General features: G+C 41.3%; 1 protein-coding gene across 5 annotated transcripts in view; it reads right to left on the reverse strand.

The window, feature by feature from the left end:
- Nucleotides 1-427: 427 nt before the first annotated feature.
- nek6 (NIMA-related kinase 6) overlaps nucleotides 428-16,293 on the reverse strand; it is a 95,314-nt gene continuing 79,448 nt past the window's right edge. For all 5 annotated transcript variants that reach the window (XM_050052694.1, XM_050052699.1, XM_050052698.1 and 2 more), the window contains 2 exons: nucleotides 4,617-4,730; nucleotides 428-4,440 (listed from right to left, as the gene is read on the reverse strand). In XM_050052694.1, coding sequence (XP_049908651.1) covers nucleotides 4,330-4,440; nucleotides 4,617-4,730 — 225 coding nt within the window. In that variant the 3' untranslated portion in view covers nucleotides 428-4,329. The remainder of the gene's footprint in view (nucleotides 4,441-4,616; nucleotides 4,731-16,293) is intronic.

A 16,293-nucleotide genomic window follows, 5' to 3' on the forward strand; every position in this document is an offset into this window, starting at 1 on the left:
AGGTACTGTAAGCGGGTATGTGTGTATGGAGTGTGTGTGTTACGCTAGAAAAGTCAGAGTTTGGGACGGAGTCTTTTACCCCCTGGAGTGTTACCAGAGTTTTTGGAGTGCTCAAATAAACGGGCCTTTTTCCCGAACGCTACTCTGGTCTCCTGCGCGTGAGGGATTCATTACAATATTGTAACATAGTTTAGATTTCTAAATAAATATTCACCTCGTCGCTAGATAGACCTGCTCCTGAAAAACTTGTGTCTGCGCAAGGCTTTTTGTCCCTACGAGGCTACTGTCATTTACCCGACGGGAGGGGTGAGCGAGTGAGCCCTGCAATCTAGAATTTGACCACTGATGAATTTGACCACTGATGTCACTGTTTTCAACGGTTTTCAACCCATTTTACACACTGGCCCTTTAATTCCAAAACCACTTTTTACTACAAATGCAACACATGAAGCAATTGATTTCCAGCAGAGCTAAATTTAATGTCATGTTACACAGAAAAGTACAATGGTAAAAACATAATGGCACAATACATTGAGTGAAAAGGCAATATTCAACAAGTACAGTAGATGGAAGATAAAGATACTATACTGCTATAAATTGTCTAAACTTGTCCCATCCTGGGTATGTCATACATCAACTATATTATCCGAGTAGAAGTTGTCAAGAACAAATAATTAAAAATACTGTTCAGTGATTCTGTACGATAAGGCACTATTCATTAGATATTTTTCTTAAAAGATATTCTTGCTTGGTACTATCTATAATGATGACTTTCACAGCATCTCATTTCTATAACAGATTCACAGTAATATTGGTCTGTGTTTACACATATCAACACTTTGTACAACTCTGTGTGTCTTAGATTTGTGATGAACAGATTCAATAAAGGCCACTGCAGCAATCAATACTCAGCCAAATCCATAGTTTCCCAAGGAAACCATAAGGATCAAAGTTCTAAACGTTAATTACAAGCTAGTCCTTGAACAAAAGATGGTTTATGAAGTTTTTCTTTCCTTCTTAAATCCACTACACTAAAAATAATATGCAAAAGGCAACATAGAAATCCTTACAAATGAAAAATAGAGTGAGTTAAAAATTATCTGAAAGGATTAAGTCAGAGATTAGCACAGTTTGGGAGTATTACATCCAGGAGCAAAGACAATGACTTCACACAGAGACTGGGCAGCTGGAAGTTTGGGAGAGTTTCTGTTGTGGCTGCTACTGCTGCTGATTTTATCTATAGATCACAACCTCATTGTCTTGTTTTTACAGAGGTGCAATCATAACTTAAGGGTTATTTCAGTGATTTAGTGCTGCATTTCTGTTGGGGGATTTGCAAGACCAAGATTTCAGAGAGGAACTAGATACTGTATTTCCCAGAATGCAAGTCAATAGAATCTTACGTTAGAACCTCCCTGCCTAGTATTTTGGTTTTAATTCCCCTTGACCTCAGCACAGCCTTTGACACAGTGGACCACAATATCTTCAACAATCACCTATAGAACTTTGTTGGTATTGGTAATGTGACTCTAGATTGGTTTCTCCTATCTGTCTAACAGGCCCTTCTCTGTCATGCTTGGAGATGCCTCAATCTCTCATGCACTGCTCTTTTGTGGTGTCCCCCAGGGGACTATCCTGGGTCCCCTCCTATTTACTATATGTTACCTCTAGGGCATATCATGTGTAAACACAGTATAGATTTCATTGCTACGCACATGATACGGAACTGTATGTCCCATTAAAGCCTGGCACCACCAATGTTTCTTGTTTTATGTACTGCTTCACTGAAATCAAGAATTAAATGACCAGAAATTATAATGACCCCCTCCATTTCCAGTACTGGTACCATCAACAATATCTCTTGTAGACTGGGTGCCCTATGTAAAAACATTTAAAAGAGGCCTATAACCTGGGAGTCATCTTTGACTCAGTGCTCTTTTGATGCCCAGGTTACTAAAGTGGTGTAGTCCTGCTCTGCACAACTGAGACATTTAATGAAGATCAGGTTCATTTCTTTCCACTGCAGATTTAGAAAAGGTGATCTATGCTTTTATTTCCTCCTGACTTGATTATTGCAAGGCACTTTATTCTTGCATCAGCAGGCAAAACATCCAAAGATTGCATCTCACACAAAACGCTGCTGCCAGGCTTTTAACTTGTATTTCGAGAAGCAACCACATCACACTGACCCTCACTGCCCTTCACTGGTTACCTATGAGTTTTAGAATTGATTTTAAGATTTACTGCATGTTTTTAAAGCCTTGAATGGTCAGGCTCCTGCGTATATCTGTGACATGTTAATTCCCTAAGAGCGTGATCGTTGCCTGAGATCCTCCAACAAGGCTCTACTAATGGTTCCAAAATCTCAACTTCTCACTAAAGGTGACCAAGCTTTTGTTGTCCGGGCCCCTCAGCTGTGGATTTCCCTGCCTGAGGATCTAACACTGGGTTCACACTTGACACAGAAGTGCAGTGATATGCAAACTGTCTGTTTTCTCGTCTCACTCGCTCTCTGTTTAGACACAACTGACTGTGGAAGCATGGGGTGCTAATTCTATCATTTATCACAGTCAGATCATTCAGATCATATCTAATATACATTTTATATTGTTTACAATACATCGTCAGTGTGTTTTCTTGGCAGGTTCTCTTGCAGATCGCGGAAAAACTTGACCGGGCTCGACACTGCACTGCGTCCAGTGTGAACAGCTTAAATGGTTAACATGGACACCGAAAGCCAGCAGGCACATGGAAAATCAGCATGCTTTGCGGCGCTTTCGCATCCAGTGTGAACCTGGTGTTAGGCAGACTAACTCAGTGACCTCTCTTGAATCTCATTGAATTACCCTTCCCAGCCACAGAATGTGTGTTGTCTTTTGCTGTCATCTGATTGTGAATGTTCTGCTGTATCGTTGATCCTACATGTTTTTTGTGAAAATAAAATCAAAGCCCCGAGCTTCACTGAGCCATGTATTTGTATTTGCATGAAGGACACGATGGCCTCATTAAATTGCTGTGTCCAACTGACCTCCATTCTCTACAGTTTTAACAGGCACCTGGGCTCTGTGGCAGTGAAGGGAAATACATCATACAAGTAGGTATTGGGACTGGCCCAAAGTTAGAGACAAGCTATTGAACATAGTTGAGCATTTAGAATCTAAATGACCAGAAAGTTTTTCTCAGGAGTTGGTGATGACCAAATCAGAGCTGAAAGGAGAGTGAATTTTGGACTTACATTCTTTGGGTGGATATAAAGGCCACTCCAGATGAAGGATAAAGTTTCTCTGTCTCTGCTGGGTGAGTAAATAGACCAAATATTGCTACCAAATATGTCAGTGTTGCTTTTTTTCAGATTGCTGTGTTGCCCCAAGTGGCCAAAAATCAATTAATACAGCTTCAGAGGTAATCAAAATATTGTACCTGAAAGTTCTTCACCTTGGAAATAATGGGGTGGTTCCAATTACTAAGTTTTACCAGAGTTTCAAGCACACCACATGGTCTTCATCAGCACATGGGGTTTGTCAGTTGTGAAAGTTGCTTGTAAAAGTTCTCATTTACAGCAGAGCAAGCTCTATCTGCTAATGAAGACCATGAGATGTTGTTGAAAGTGCTGGTAAAACTTAGCAGACCTTGAGTAATGGTTATTTTGTCAATTGTTAGTCTATTTTGGGCAAAGTTAAGTTGAAAACCACCACACTGACTCCGGCTTCCATACAAAAACCTTTCTTAATAGAAATATATGACTGAAATTTCAAGCCGTTAGGCTGATCTCCATCACAACTGACTCACTGCAAGCTAACACTTTCTTGGAGAAATTAGACTTCATAACTGCTATTACGTTTTTACTGATTGTCCATTTAGACCCCTAAATTATGCATTTAATTTGACAAGTTAAAAGACAAAATGATTACGATACATGATAAGTATTCAAATTCCCAATCTCTACTGCACTCACTCTACCTGACACACAGGGTATAAACTTGGAATGCAACCCTTGTGGAGTAATACCAACGAAAGCTTAGAGAAATCTGTGATCACAGTGAGACACAGCTCCCTATCCATAGCTATAGAAAAGAGCAGAAATGCAGTCAAATCTCACATGAATAAGTGCGGTGTCATAAACTCCACTTTCTATGAGTGCTACACCAATAACGCAGCTCTTCACATCCTCCATGACAGGACATAAGTGGAACTGGAAGTCTTTCCAGAGTTTCCTCCTGTGGAGAAGAGGCTAAGGCAAACACTTTTCTGCAAGAGCAGGCAGATCTTGTGCCGAATGGTTTGAGGTTCTCAGACTGAGCAAAGAGGGGCTTGGAGCAGAAAAGGAGCTCAGGTGCTGGATGTCCACTTGTGCATCTGTTTGGCGAACTGCAGCACAAAGATGATGTCTGGTCGCTGGTCTGGGTCTGGGTTGATGCACATGCTAACCAGGTCCCGCAGCTGTAAAAGTAAAAAAACAATGCATCCGGGCAAGGCAGGATTAATTATAGAGAAACAAAATTAACTGGATTCATGCTTATGCTGAGTAAATATCTATATTCACAGTACATTTGGTCTCCCTGAGAATGGTATAAATCATTGGCTGAGGCCCAACAGTCAGTTTTGTGTTGCTCTACCTTCTCAGAGTAATGGTCAGGTGGAAGTGGAGGGTAATCACACTGCTCAATCTTCTGGCAGAGGGAAAGTAGGTTCATCTTGTCCCCATAAAATGGACTCTGCAGCGCTGCCATCTGAAGAAAGAGAAAGACGGGCTGGATGATAGGAATTCTTGTGAGGAGAAAGAATGAAATACTGGTGTGGGTGTAATGCGTTGGTAATATAGCTAAACTTGGTTCCTGATCACCAACTCAGACAACTTTTTTTTTCAACAATCTGTTTATTAACTTTTCAACATTGTACAAAAAGAACCAGACCAGCTCAGTGGCCTAGTGGTAGAGTGTCCGCCCTGAGACTGGGAGGTCGTGGGTTCGATCCCCGGCCAGGTCATACCAAAGACTATAAAAATGGGGCCCATTGCCTCCCTGCTTGGCACTCAGCATCAGGGGTTGGAAATGGGGGGTTAGATCACCACATGATTCCCGTGCGTGGCACCGCTGCTGCTCACCGCTCCCTCAGGGGATGGGTCAAATGCAGAGAACAAATTTCACACACTCAGGTGTGTGACAATCAGTGGAACCTTACCTTTTAAAAGCAACAATAAATAATATTTAAAAGATGTGCCGATCAGAGTGGCAGCAAGTCTGAGTCTGAGCTTTGAGTAAAGTTGTGTACACAGCAGACAGTCTTCTGGCTCTGAGAGGAACTAGTTATGGAGTTAGACACTCTGAAGCCGTTCAGAGGCTGCAGAGCAGCTAGCTAGCTAAAGGCTAGGAGGTGAGATACAAGCCTTTCCTTCCATCAGTCCTTATGGGGAATGTCAACTCGCTCTTCAACAAGTGTGACAAGCTGTTGGCATTGGTGAGGAGCCGACGACTCTACAGGGAGTGTAGTCTCATATGCTTCACAGAGACAGACTATGATAATCTCATCATTTTGAATCATTGAGGATGATAATGGCCCTCTCAGTTTTTAGTTGTTTTATGTGCCATGCCAAAATTTTTCCTGATCTTCCCCTTGGTCAAATAAAGTTTGTTTAAGTTTGAGAAAATTACCCATGGCTTTTGACCAGGAAATTTCATTGTACTGTGCTCTTAATAATAACTTATAAATTTAAGGTAGTTAAATCTTATTTAAGGTACTAGTTATTTTACGATAAAATACATTTTAGCACAGGGATTCTGATAATACTTTATCTCTTAACAGTTTCATTTTTGATTCCAGAAGCGCAAATTTTTGTTTAGCATTTTTGGATTTAGAACTTGTAAAGTTCATGTTCTGACCCCTTGACCCCCCATGAACTTCCCACCTAGTGCTTGAAGTAATTTCAGATTTATTAATTGAAAAGTATATGTCAATTTGTTCCTCCAAAAAAGAGACAAGGGGTGCGTCCCAAGTCTCTTATTTTTATAGTGCTACTGCTAGCTCCTCGCTTGAACCTGAAGTCGTTCGAGGTCCGCCATCTTCTAGGCCGTCCCAAGTCTCTTATTTGTGCAGCGAGGAGCTAGCGCTAGGAGCTAGCATTAAGCTTTAAGCAGCTACGAGCTAGGATGGTCGAGAGGTTCCTAACAGGAAGTCTTTTTCAGCTTGAGGCCATGACGTATAAATACCCGCCCCCTTTATCTGGCTCATTTGAACGAGACGGCAGAGAAATAGCACAAGTGTACCCGTTACATGCATTCTTTGCAATGAAACGCTGTAATTCACATGCCTACGTGACTACAAAGAGTAACGTTAATGATATTTCGTGCAAGACTGTCATGTTGTAATTAAGTTTATTTCATTCACAATCCGTTGCGTTGTTCAGCGGACTGTCAGTGATGTGTGGCTGTTAAATGTGCAGCAGCTCATGTCCAGAACCACAGGTGTTGATATAACACCACACACAAACACACACACATTTGCCCATCATTAATTGTCCTTCATGTCATGTGAGTGGAATAATGTTTAATAGCTTGTAGGTAATATTAATTAGCCTATTAATATTAATATTAATATTAATTAATATTATTACTTTCATGTTGTTGTAAGCTACTGTCATTACCGTCTGTCCTGCACCTCTCTCTGTCACTGTCTCTCTCTCTCTCTCTCTTTCTGTCTCATTGTGTCATACGGATTACTGTTAATTTATCATGTTGATCTGTTCTGTACGACATCTATTGCACGTCTGTCCGTCCTGGAAGAGGGATCCCTCCTCAGTTGGTTTCGATCAGCGAATATAATGTGACTTGGGATGTACGCTAAACGCTGGCTCCGTTATGCAGCAGATCCAGTTGTGCCGTCGTCATCAGGAATGGACGTCGCTTCACGTGACGCTTCAGAGTAAGGCCGTCTCATGTCTCTTAAACCGACAATGCTCGCTCATCGCTCCTAGCGCTAGCTCCTCGCATTTTTTCCTAGGTGGGAGGGGCTAAACAGCTAGCAAAGTCGGCTAGCAGTAGCACTAGCAATAATTTAAGAGACTTGGGACGCACCCAAGGTCAGGCTCCCTCAGCCATTTTTGCGGCATACTCCATTTAGGTGGATCCTTATTCAGGCCTCCATGACATAAGTTATTTGTAGCATGATCTGAAATCAGAATGCTATCATAGCTACAATCCCTAATTTCAGATAACAGACCTGCAGAGACTAAAAATTAATCAATTCGGGACCACGATTTATGTGTATTAGAAAAGCATGATTAGAGTAACATCCCATAGATTTAACGACCTGATAAAATGCTGTAGAATTACTCTACTTTTATTATGGGTCTTATCAATTTTCAATGATCTATCTTTACTGGAGTCAAGAGTACAGCTGAAATCTCCTGCTATTATTTGTTGACCCTTAAGGGCTGATAAATTAAGAAACAAATTATTGAAAAATGCTGGGTCATCGTTTTGGTGCATACATGTTGACCAAATTAAGAAATTCTGTCAAGAGTGTACCCTGAATTATAAGGTACCTGCCTGCTTTATCAGCAATACATTTGTAATATCTAAAGGAATAGATTTATGGATGAGACTCATGACCCCTCTTGCTTGAGTATTAAAGGGTGCAGACAGCACCCTACCCTGCCACCTCCTTCTAATTCAAATGTCCTGGTTAACAGAAAGATGAGTTTCCTGAAGGAAGACGATGCAAGCCTCTGCAGTTCCAAGAAGTAAACTTAATCTTTAGTTCCTTGACCATAAATTACAATTTTTATTATTACTGTACCACTAGACCATAATGCCCCCCCCCCAATACAAACATATAAAAAGAGACACAGGGGGAAAAAAAGGCAGAAAAACTCTCAAACAACATCTCCCGATAAATGAACCACCCAAACCGTGATGCTCCAGAACTGAGCTCCACCCTTCCCCGATTGCTCACTCCAGCAACGCCAAAAACCATACCACACAAGGTGAGTAGTGATCCAACTATACTTCTTGCCGCTTTGCTTCTGAAAGCATAAACATTCTCTCTCCACTAATTATAAGAGATATAAGAAAACAAATAGCAAATAAATCATCATGAAATAGCAATTGTAGATACTCAATGAGGCAGGGCCGGACTGGGAGAATTTTTCAGGCCAGGAGTCACACATTTAACCAGGCCACCCAGCCCACACACGCACGTTCACGCACACACATACATGCACACGCGCACACACAGTAGTACATGTTGGCTGAGGAAAAATATGCACCCCAATATAGGCATAATAGTCACTACAACACTCACTTCAATGTCACAGGGACACTCCGTTTGAATCCAGTAGTCACAGCATTATTCCATTTCACATATGGGGATTCACCATATAACTAATCACCAGCAGTCCAGTCCAGTGCTTTTCTCTCCTACATGCCACTGAAATTTCTCACCAAAATGTGCCCCTCAATACAACAGTCACAACATGACTCCTGAAATAATGCTATGGTAGTATGCTCAAGTGAAAAAGATGATTGTATTATTTTGTCAGCAAACCATTTAGATGCCAGCTTATATTGCCAGTCAATATAATATACCAACACCATATTGAATGCAACAGTTAATAGTAAAAATATAGGCCAACAGCAACTTCAACTTATGTGAACTTATTTCAATAACATCAGTCACTGACAAAGTCAAGTCAACTTCGACAGATAAGAGACGTATCCTACCTTAACAGGGCTTCCAACATTTTTCAGGTCATGACCCATCTGTGGAGGTATTGACCAACCAAATATTTTGAAGTAAAATATGAAATAGATTGTCATTACCATGTAAAAGAGGTAAATAATTAACACTCCTCTATGTATATTGGCAAATGGTCTTCATACATTATCATACCAGGGAACCCTAATGAACCCCAACCTAAATCCAAGGTTGGAATATACAATGGCTTTCATGTTTGGGCTGGGATACATAACAGTAAGGCAACAGACAGCAAAATTCACTTACACTTTATAGAATAAAGCTGTAGTGCCAAGAAGGCTATTATTACAACTACATGAGAGAGCCATTTATGTCAACTGCCAGTACCTGGTGTTCATGTGACTGCAACTTGTTACAGGCTGGTGATTAATAATAATAATGAATAAATAGCATTCTTCTAATGTAATCCCAAGGAATATGCAAACAACTCAAGCTTATGTAGCACCAATGACATGCCCTACTGTAGACATTTTTCTGTACCTTCTGCCAATGGCCCTGCACTGGCCCTTGATTTGCCCTTGTATTCATATAGGATAATAAAATGATCATTTCCCATTTGTTGCACAAATAAATCATCTAAAAAGTAGTGAAAATGTGGCTAGTAGGTCCGTGGTTTTCAAATCTCAATCCTTATTTTAACTTCAAAACTTTTGAATTTCAAGGGCCTACATTTCTAAACTGTAATTGTAAAGTCCAATCCTCAGTGTTAATTTAACTCTCTCTGAGAACGTACAAATGGAGCCTTGCCAAATGTACTATAGGGTCCATTTATCAATCATTTATCTGGCCTCAAGGACCCCTGGGGGTCCCCAGACCTCATGCTGAAAAGAACCAGTGTTTTTTAGGTAACTAGCAGAAGCATTGTGTGTTTTTGTCTCAGTGCCAGCGGGCTCTGACACAGACACGCACGACGCAAATTGACATACCCCCCCCTCACCATGCTGGCTGTGTTTACAACGTAGGACTGTTGGGGCGGGTGTAAATCGAAACAAACCAATCACATCTTGTCTTTTGACAACTGACAAGTGGCTCAACCTCACACACCTCATCCCTCTCCTCACATCACTGTGCCGCTGTGATTGCATTGGTCTGGCCTGCCTGTTGGGGAAAAAAATGGCAGGCCAGCAGGCCAATCACAGGCCAGCGCTTCTGGAATACTCTCCCTATGTGCAGTCCGGGCCTGCTCTACAGCCTGCAGGCCATTTAGCAGGCCAGGCCAGGCCCCTGATGCGCAGTCCGGCCCTGCAATGAGGTCTCTTCTTGTGAACTACCTCATACTGTCTCACAAATCCACGAAATAAACAAAATTAGTGCACTATATTAAGGGATAACAATGCCCAAACAGCAACACAAAACAGGGCATGGATGAAGAAAAAGATGAAATCTAGCTAATGTTGGGATTCACAGGACCACATAGGATTTGCTATTTGTTAAAATCTAAACGGGACATTTGAAGGCTTTTTCCTCTGCATGCTCTTTGTCTTCAAACAAAGAGCTTTGTGACACCCATCTCCACAGGAGGTCTCACCTCACACGTCAGTGAGACTCAAGTCCCAAAACTTGATTGGACAGGACATGTGACTCTGACGTCACAGGCATCTGTAGAAGGTCTGCTCCCTTCAGACAAATCTCGCTCTTACTCGGGAACTGCGGAGCAGCCCACACCTTTTTCCTGCTGGGCCTGGACCAGCCCAGATGCTCAGACCCTTGCTCCTTGCCCTGAACTATCAAAGGTGAGGCAATTGATCACAGACTCTCTAACCTGAACCAGAAAGTTAGAGGTAGCACAAGGTTTGCAACTAGCTTTCCAGCAACAAGGAACTAAGTGAGTTAGCACCCAGCGTCTAACTCTGCAAGGACCCCGAGCGACTGGCTTCCTAGGATCAGAACCTTTGGAACAAGGACACAGCAAAGACTGCAGCTGGAACCACAGCTCTTCCCAGCCTTCTTCTGCCAGCTAACAAAGCAGTACACCACCAAGTGAGTCTTTCTCCCATCCACTCAAGGATTGGTAAAGTAACAACTGGGCATAGCTTCATCACAGCTTTACAGGCTAAGCAAGACTGTTTAACTTGTATGTAATTTAATGCTGTCATTGAGTTATTGTTGTGATTGTTTGCAGTTAGGTCATTGATTAAGCTAAGTGTTTAGTTTGCTAATACTGTTCACAAACAGATTCTTGCACACAACTAAACAATCTCTGCACTAATCCAGACTGTTTGTAACACAAATCACATTGACAAAGACTCATTAACAAATAGGCTTTCAACAGAGCTACACCCAACCAGGCATCTCAAAGTTCCTGCTTCTTTTCCTTTGTCTTTGTCCTGACCACACGGTCAGACAAACACCTCCCCCGACCTGAAGCCAGCTTTGATTTGTAGTCCTCTGTTGTCAGCCATTTTGTTTTGTAGGCCAAACGGCTCTTTGATCACCACACCTGCCTTTGTCTTTCTCTGTACACACACACACACACACACACACACACACACACACACACACACACACAAAGCTTGTATATAGTTAGTTGGAATTTGTGTGTTTTGTTTTGCTTTGCTTCTTTGTGAATAAATATAATTCTTTGGAATCATACCTGCTGTCTGTTTAATGTTGCACAAGAGTGAATGAATGGTCAATCTCTGCTGCATCAAGAACTCCGAACTCCTTCAGGCGCTACTGTTAATTCTGGTTGTTGTCATTAATTTAATTATTAATCAAAACTCTAAATTACATAGCGTATTTTATGAGACTGATATCTTTAACTGGCTATCATTTTCCCTTTATGGGAATGGTGCCCCACGAGGTGATTTAATGTTAATTAAGTCACATTATTTAACATAATTATTAATTATTTACGATAGCCAATTGACCCCAACATAATTGGTGCCTCTGTGTGATGCCCTAATATGTTGATCACAACATATTTGGTGCCGCCATGTGAGACCTAAAATTATGTTCCCACCATATTTGGTGCCTCCGTGTGAAGCCCAAATTTAAATCCCTACATATTTGGTCCCCCCTGGTGAGGCCTAATATGTTGATCCCAACATATTTGGTGCCCCTTGGTGAGGCCTAATATGTTGATCCCAACACTGACAATCTTAAGTGTGCACTGCATACCTTCATACCTCCATGCTCACCCATTACCATTATCCTCTTGGATTTTCCTGTCGGTTTCCTTAAAGTTTGTGTTCTGTCCTTGTAAGTTACCAACAGTCTAGCGGGAACAAGCATGCGGTGTATTATCCCCATGCTATGGAGCTTTTGTCTGACAGAGTCGAATTCTTTCTGCTTTTGATGTGGGTAGAAGCGAACTGGTTGAGCCTTGTAAAGGATTTCTTTTTTGGCTCTGGCTGCTCTTAAAACAGCCACTTTGTCCCTGTCATTCAGAAACTACATTATCATTGTTTGCGGGGGAGTGCCGGGCTCCCATCTCTGAGCTCTCTCCAGTATAAACTTACTAGGTGCTCTGAGCCCCAGTGCCTCCGGTACTCAGTTCTCAAGAAACTAGCAGGCGTCATTCCCCTCCTTCTTCTCCGGAAGATTAACCAGCCTCAGGTTTGAGCATCTGGACCGTGCTTCAGGGTCTGTAACTTTGTCTTCAAACTCCCTTTTCTTATCCTCAAGTGACCAAACTTTAGCCTGGAGGCTAAGCACATAATTTTCAGTATTGGAAATATGGACCTCTGTGTTTGCAATGTGCTCTGTACACTCACTCATTTCCATTTTATTTTCAACAAGATCATGGCTGATAATCATGCCCATACGGAATCTGCGCCCGCAGAACTCTGAAGATTTTCTTTTAGCAATATATTGCTGCTTGTAAAACTCAGAATGTTGTCACTGTCTCCTCCTACTCCTTGTGCATTTGTGTGACAATCATGTGTTGTATTCGGTTAGCATTAAAGTCACAGTTAGTGGTGTAGTGAGAATAAATGTCAAAAATAAGATTTACTGTTAATAGATTGTTAATAATTTTTGGTGTCTGCTCCATATTGAGCCTTCCATTTTAATGGTCTTGTGTCCCACATTTTGTTGACTGACTTTCCAGCAAATGTAACATTTTTTTCAAGTAGACATGATTAAATCAAATTTCTGATTCAAAGTTTCTACTAAAATTTGCTTGGTAGTTCTTTTTTGCCTGTTAGGTTTAAATGTATTGTGTGAGGTTATTTTTGTTCAAAAACAATTGTTATCATAAATTAATACTGTCACATTATGAGCAAGAAAATACAAAAAAGCAAGTCAACAGTATCTTATGCCTCATTTCCAATGCATGTTTCATCTCAATTCGACTTACTTCTGGTGTTCGTACTTTTCTTAGTTTTGTTTTCGACGGCACATAGTCCCCTGTCAGTGCAGGTGGGGTTCTTAGCTGACTATCATAGTGATGGTGTGTGAAACTGCTGTGACATCCTCCTCAACATGACACAGCACACATTGCTCCATCCAGGTCTTGCTGGATAACAATAATAATAATAACAACAACAATAAATTTTATTTATAATGCACTTTACATTCCAAGGAATCTCAAAGAGCTGGATCGTATCTGATGACATGTATGAAGTGTGCTCTTAAGCCTAGTTCACATTACACGATTTTCACCGCAATTTTGACGTCGCAGAGGATCTTGAGAGCCACCTTGGGTCGGAGGTGAGTCGGCAGATAGACTGCCCTCATGTGTGAACAACCCTCCGAGCCAGTCGCCAACTCTTCTGAGACTGGGACTGGCATGCTAGAAAACTGGAGAGGTGTGACACGACTGACAAAGTGCATCAGCCAATGAGAGGCGGGATACGTCCCACGTCAGCATGCAGGAGGACGGAATAAATGTGAGGAGGATAAGCCGGCAAGCAACAACAATAGCAGTGTCCACAGGAGCACGTAATGCGTGTTGTGTTTTGACCCAGGCTCTGATGGGCAGATCTAATTCATTTATTTTTGCTTTCACACAATTTAAATAACCCACCTGTAGCCAGATAGCGCAGGGTCAAGGACAGACATTCTCTAGGGGATAGGGCAAGTGTAAATCTGTTGTCTTACTTTGCGATGTACGGCTCTACCAGCCCAAGCAAGAAATCAAAGTCTTCCGTAGTCATCCGTAGCATTTGCCGAAAACCTGTTTGATCATTCAGCTATGAAAGGTACAATATTCTGGGTCAAAATACATACAGAGACTATATAGACAGTACGATGAAAGCTAATAGGCTAGCGGCACAGTGGCAATCGAGTTTCATCCACAGAACTCACCTCCAACTCTCTCTGCAGAGTTGACAACCTGCGCAATCTGCGTGCAGCAACCCATTCCTTTACTCAAATCACTTTCTTCTTTTCCTGTTTCTTCTCAGCACAGAGCAGGGCGCAAACAACCTGCAGAGCTCCAAGCTGTCGGACATCCATGTTGACAAGTAGCGCTGGGGAACTTCATAACATCCTGTTTTGGTCACACGTGACAACATGTAGTTTGGTGACGTCACCGCGTTATCTGGGGCTCTGTCGGCGAGGGCTCGGTAGTGAAATCTTGTGGTGTGCACACACAGGCCGTAACGTAGTTGGCGAGACTCCCGATGACAGAAACACATGTCACCACTGACACTGGTATGAACACTGAAAAGATTTCCGCGACTCACGATTGGTCGGCCAGTCGTGTAATGTGAACGTGGCTTTACTCGTGCAAGAGCTTTTATGTTGAAGTTAGTGACAATAAAATTTCTTGTCTCTCCTCCTGCTGAAGAAGTTCCAGTTCAATAGAGGCAATGGCTCACATGTCTTTAATGCCTCTGTAAATATATTGGCACTGGGTATGTATGATAGAATTGCAACAGAACTCACCTCTGCTAACAGGTAATGGGCCAAAAGTTACCCACAGACAGTTTTCCAGCAATTTAGCACTGAGAGAAAAGTTGCAAACTAACGTGTCCAGTTAGAAAAAGCATGCAAACAGTTAAGCTAGCACCATAAGTCAATGGGTTGCCAAGATGAGTCGCCGATGGTCACAGCTAATTTTAGATGGAGATGAAAAGAACTCTGAACCTATAGGAAACAAGATTTTTGGGACACTTTTGCTTGCAGGAGCTAAAGGACACTTTTAAATGATTGTATCAATGATGAGGTTGGAGAATTGGCAGCAGACAGGGAGAAAAATGTTGCATTTGCTGAGTTGATCTAGTGTCTGGATGATAAAAGTTTGTCACTTGTAATGTGAGAAGTAGCAGGCATGGACAGAAAGCATTTAAGATTCTATTGACGAGAGACTATTATGCAGGTGAAGGTAAGCTATCGATTTCTGGTTTTGCCAGTCCAGTCAGTGTATGATCTTAAACTGGTTTGATTTTATGCAAACTTGCTGAACCAACATTTGTCATTATAACACGTTCTGGCTAATTAAAATGTAGCCTACATCAGCAACCTGTGCTGACGTCATCACATGGTGCTAAATCCTAAGGTTTATAAGGTACCAAGGTACAACAGCATTAGTAAAGAATCCTGTAAGCAGACAGAGGTGTAAGCATACTGATATAAAGTATCATTTCATAAGATCAACTGTGAATGATGGAAAAATAAGTTTGGACTATTGCCCAACAGACCAGATGGTAACAGAGGTGATGACAAAACCTGCGACTAAATTTAAGTTAGTAAAGATTGCTACGTTTATGTTTGGAGGTTAACTATGTATGTGAAAATGTGCATAATGCAATGTAAAGAACCTAATGTATTTTTGGATTTTGTTATAAAAGATGACAGGGTGAGAGCAAGTGGGGGTATGACGTAGGGCTGGGCGATATAGCTTTGAAAAAAAAAACAGCAATATTTTTAGGCAATATCACCATACAGGATATTGTGATATTTTGAAATCTCCTCTAACCTACTGTAGACGACTAAAATACAAAATTATTAAATGAGTGACAGTTATAATAAAATTAAATAAAGTACTGTTACAATTATATAAATCAAAGTGGAACCACTGGTGCTTTTATTTTGAAGCGCTCGGCTCACCTCGGGCTGGAGGCGTTGATGTTTTTGCTTTGAACTTGAAGCTTCTGGTCAACAGTTGTGAGCAGTTAGCAAGGGCAAGGCAAGGCAAGGCAAATTTATTTATATAGCACCATTCATACACAAGGCAATTCAATGTGCTTTACAAGAGAAATACATTAAAAACAATAGATTATTAAAAACAAGAGCTAAAAGCAAGACAATAAATAGTTAAAAACAGTGCAGAAAATGCATTTAAAAAGCAAACATAAAGCAAAAGCAACAGCAGACAAATATAAATACAATAGCTAGAGATTATCCTAAGGATAAGTTACATATCTAGTTCACTGGTAAGCTGCAGTAAATAGTAATGCTTTAAGCCCTGATTTAAATGAGTTGACAGTTTCAGCCGACCTCAGATATCCTGGAAGTTTGTTCCACAGGCAGGGAGCATAGAAACTAAAGGCTGCTTCACCTTGTTTGGTTTTGATCCTGGGAACACTGAGTAAACCTGTTCCAGATGATCTGAGGGGTCTGGATGCTTCATAACGTACAAGTATATCAGAGATG

Source organism: Epinephelus moara, chromosome 9 (genome assembly GCF_006386435.1).
Source record: "Epinephelus moara isolate mb chromosome 9, YSFRI_EMoa_1.0, whole genome shotgun sequence".
NCBI lineage: Eukaryota > Metazoa > Chordata > Actinopteri > Perciformes > Serranidae > Epinephelus > Epinephelus moara.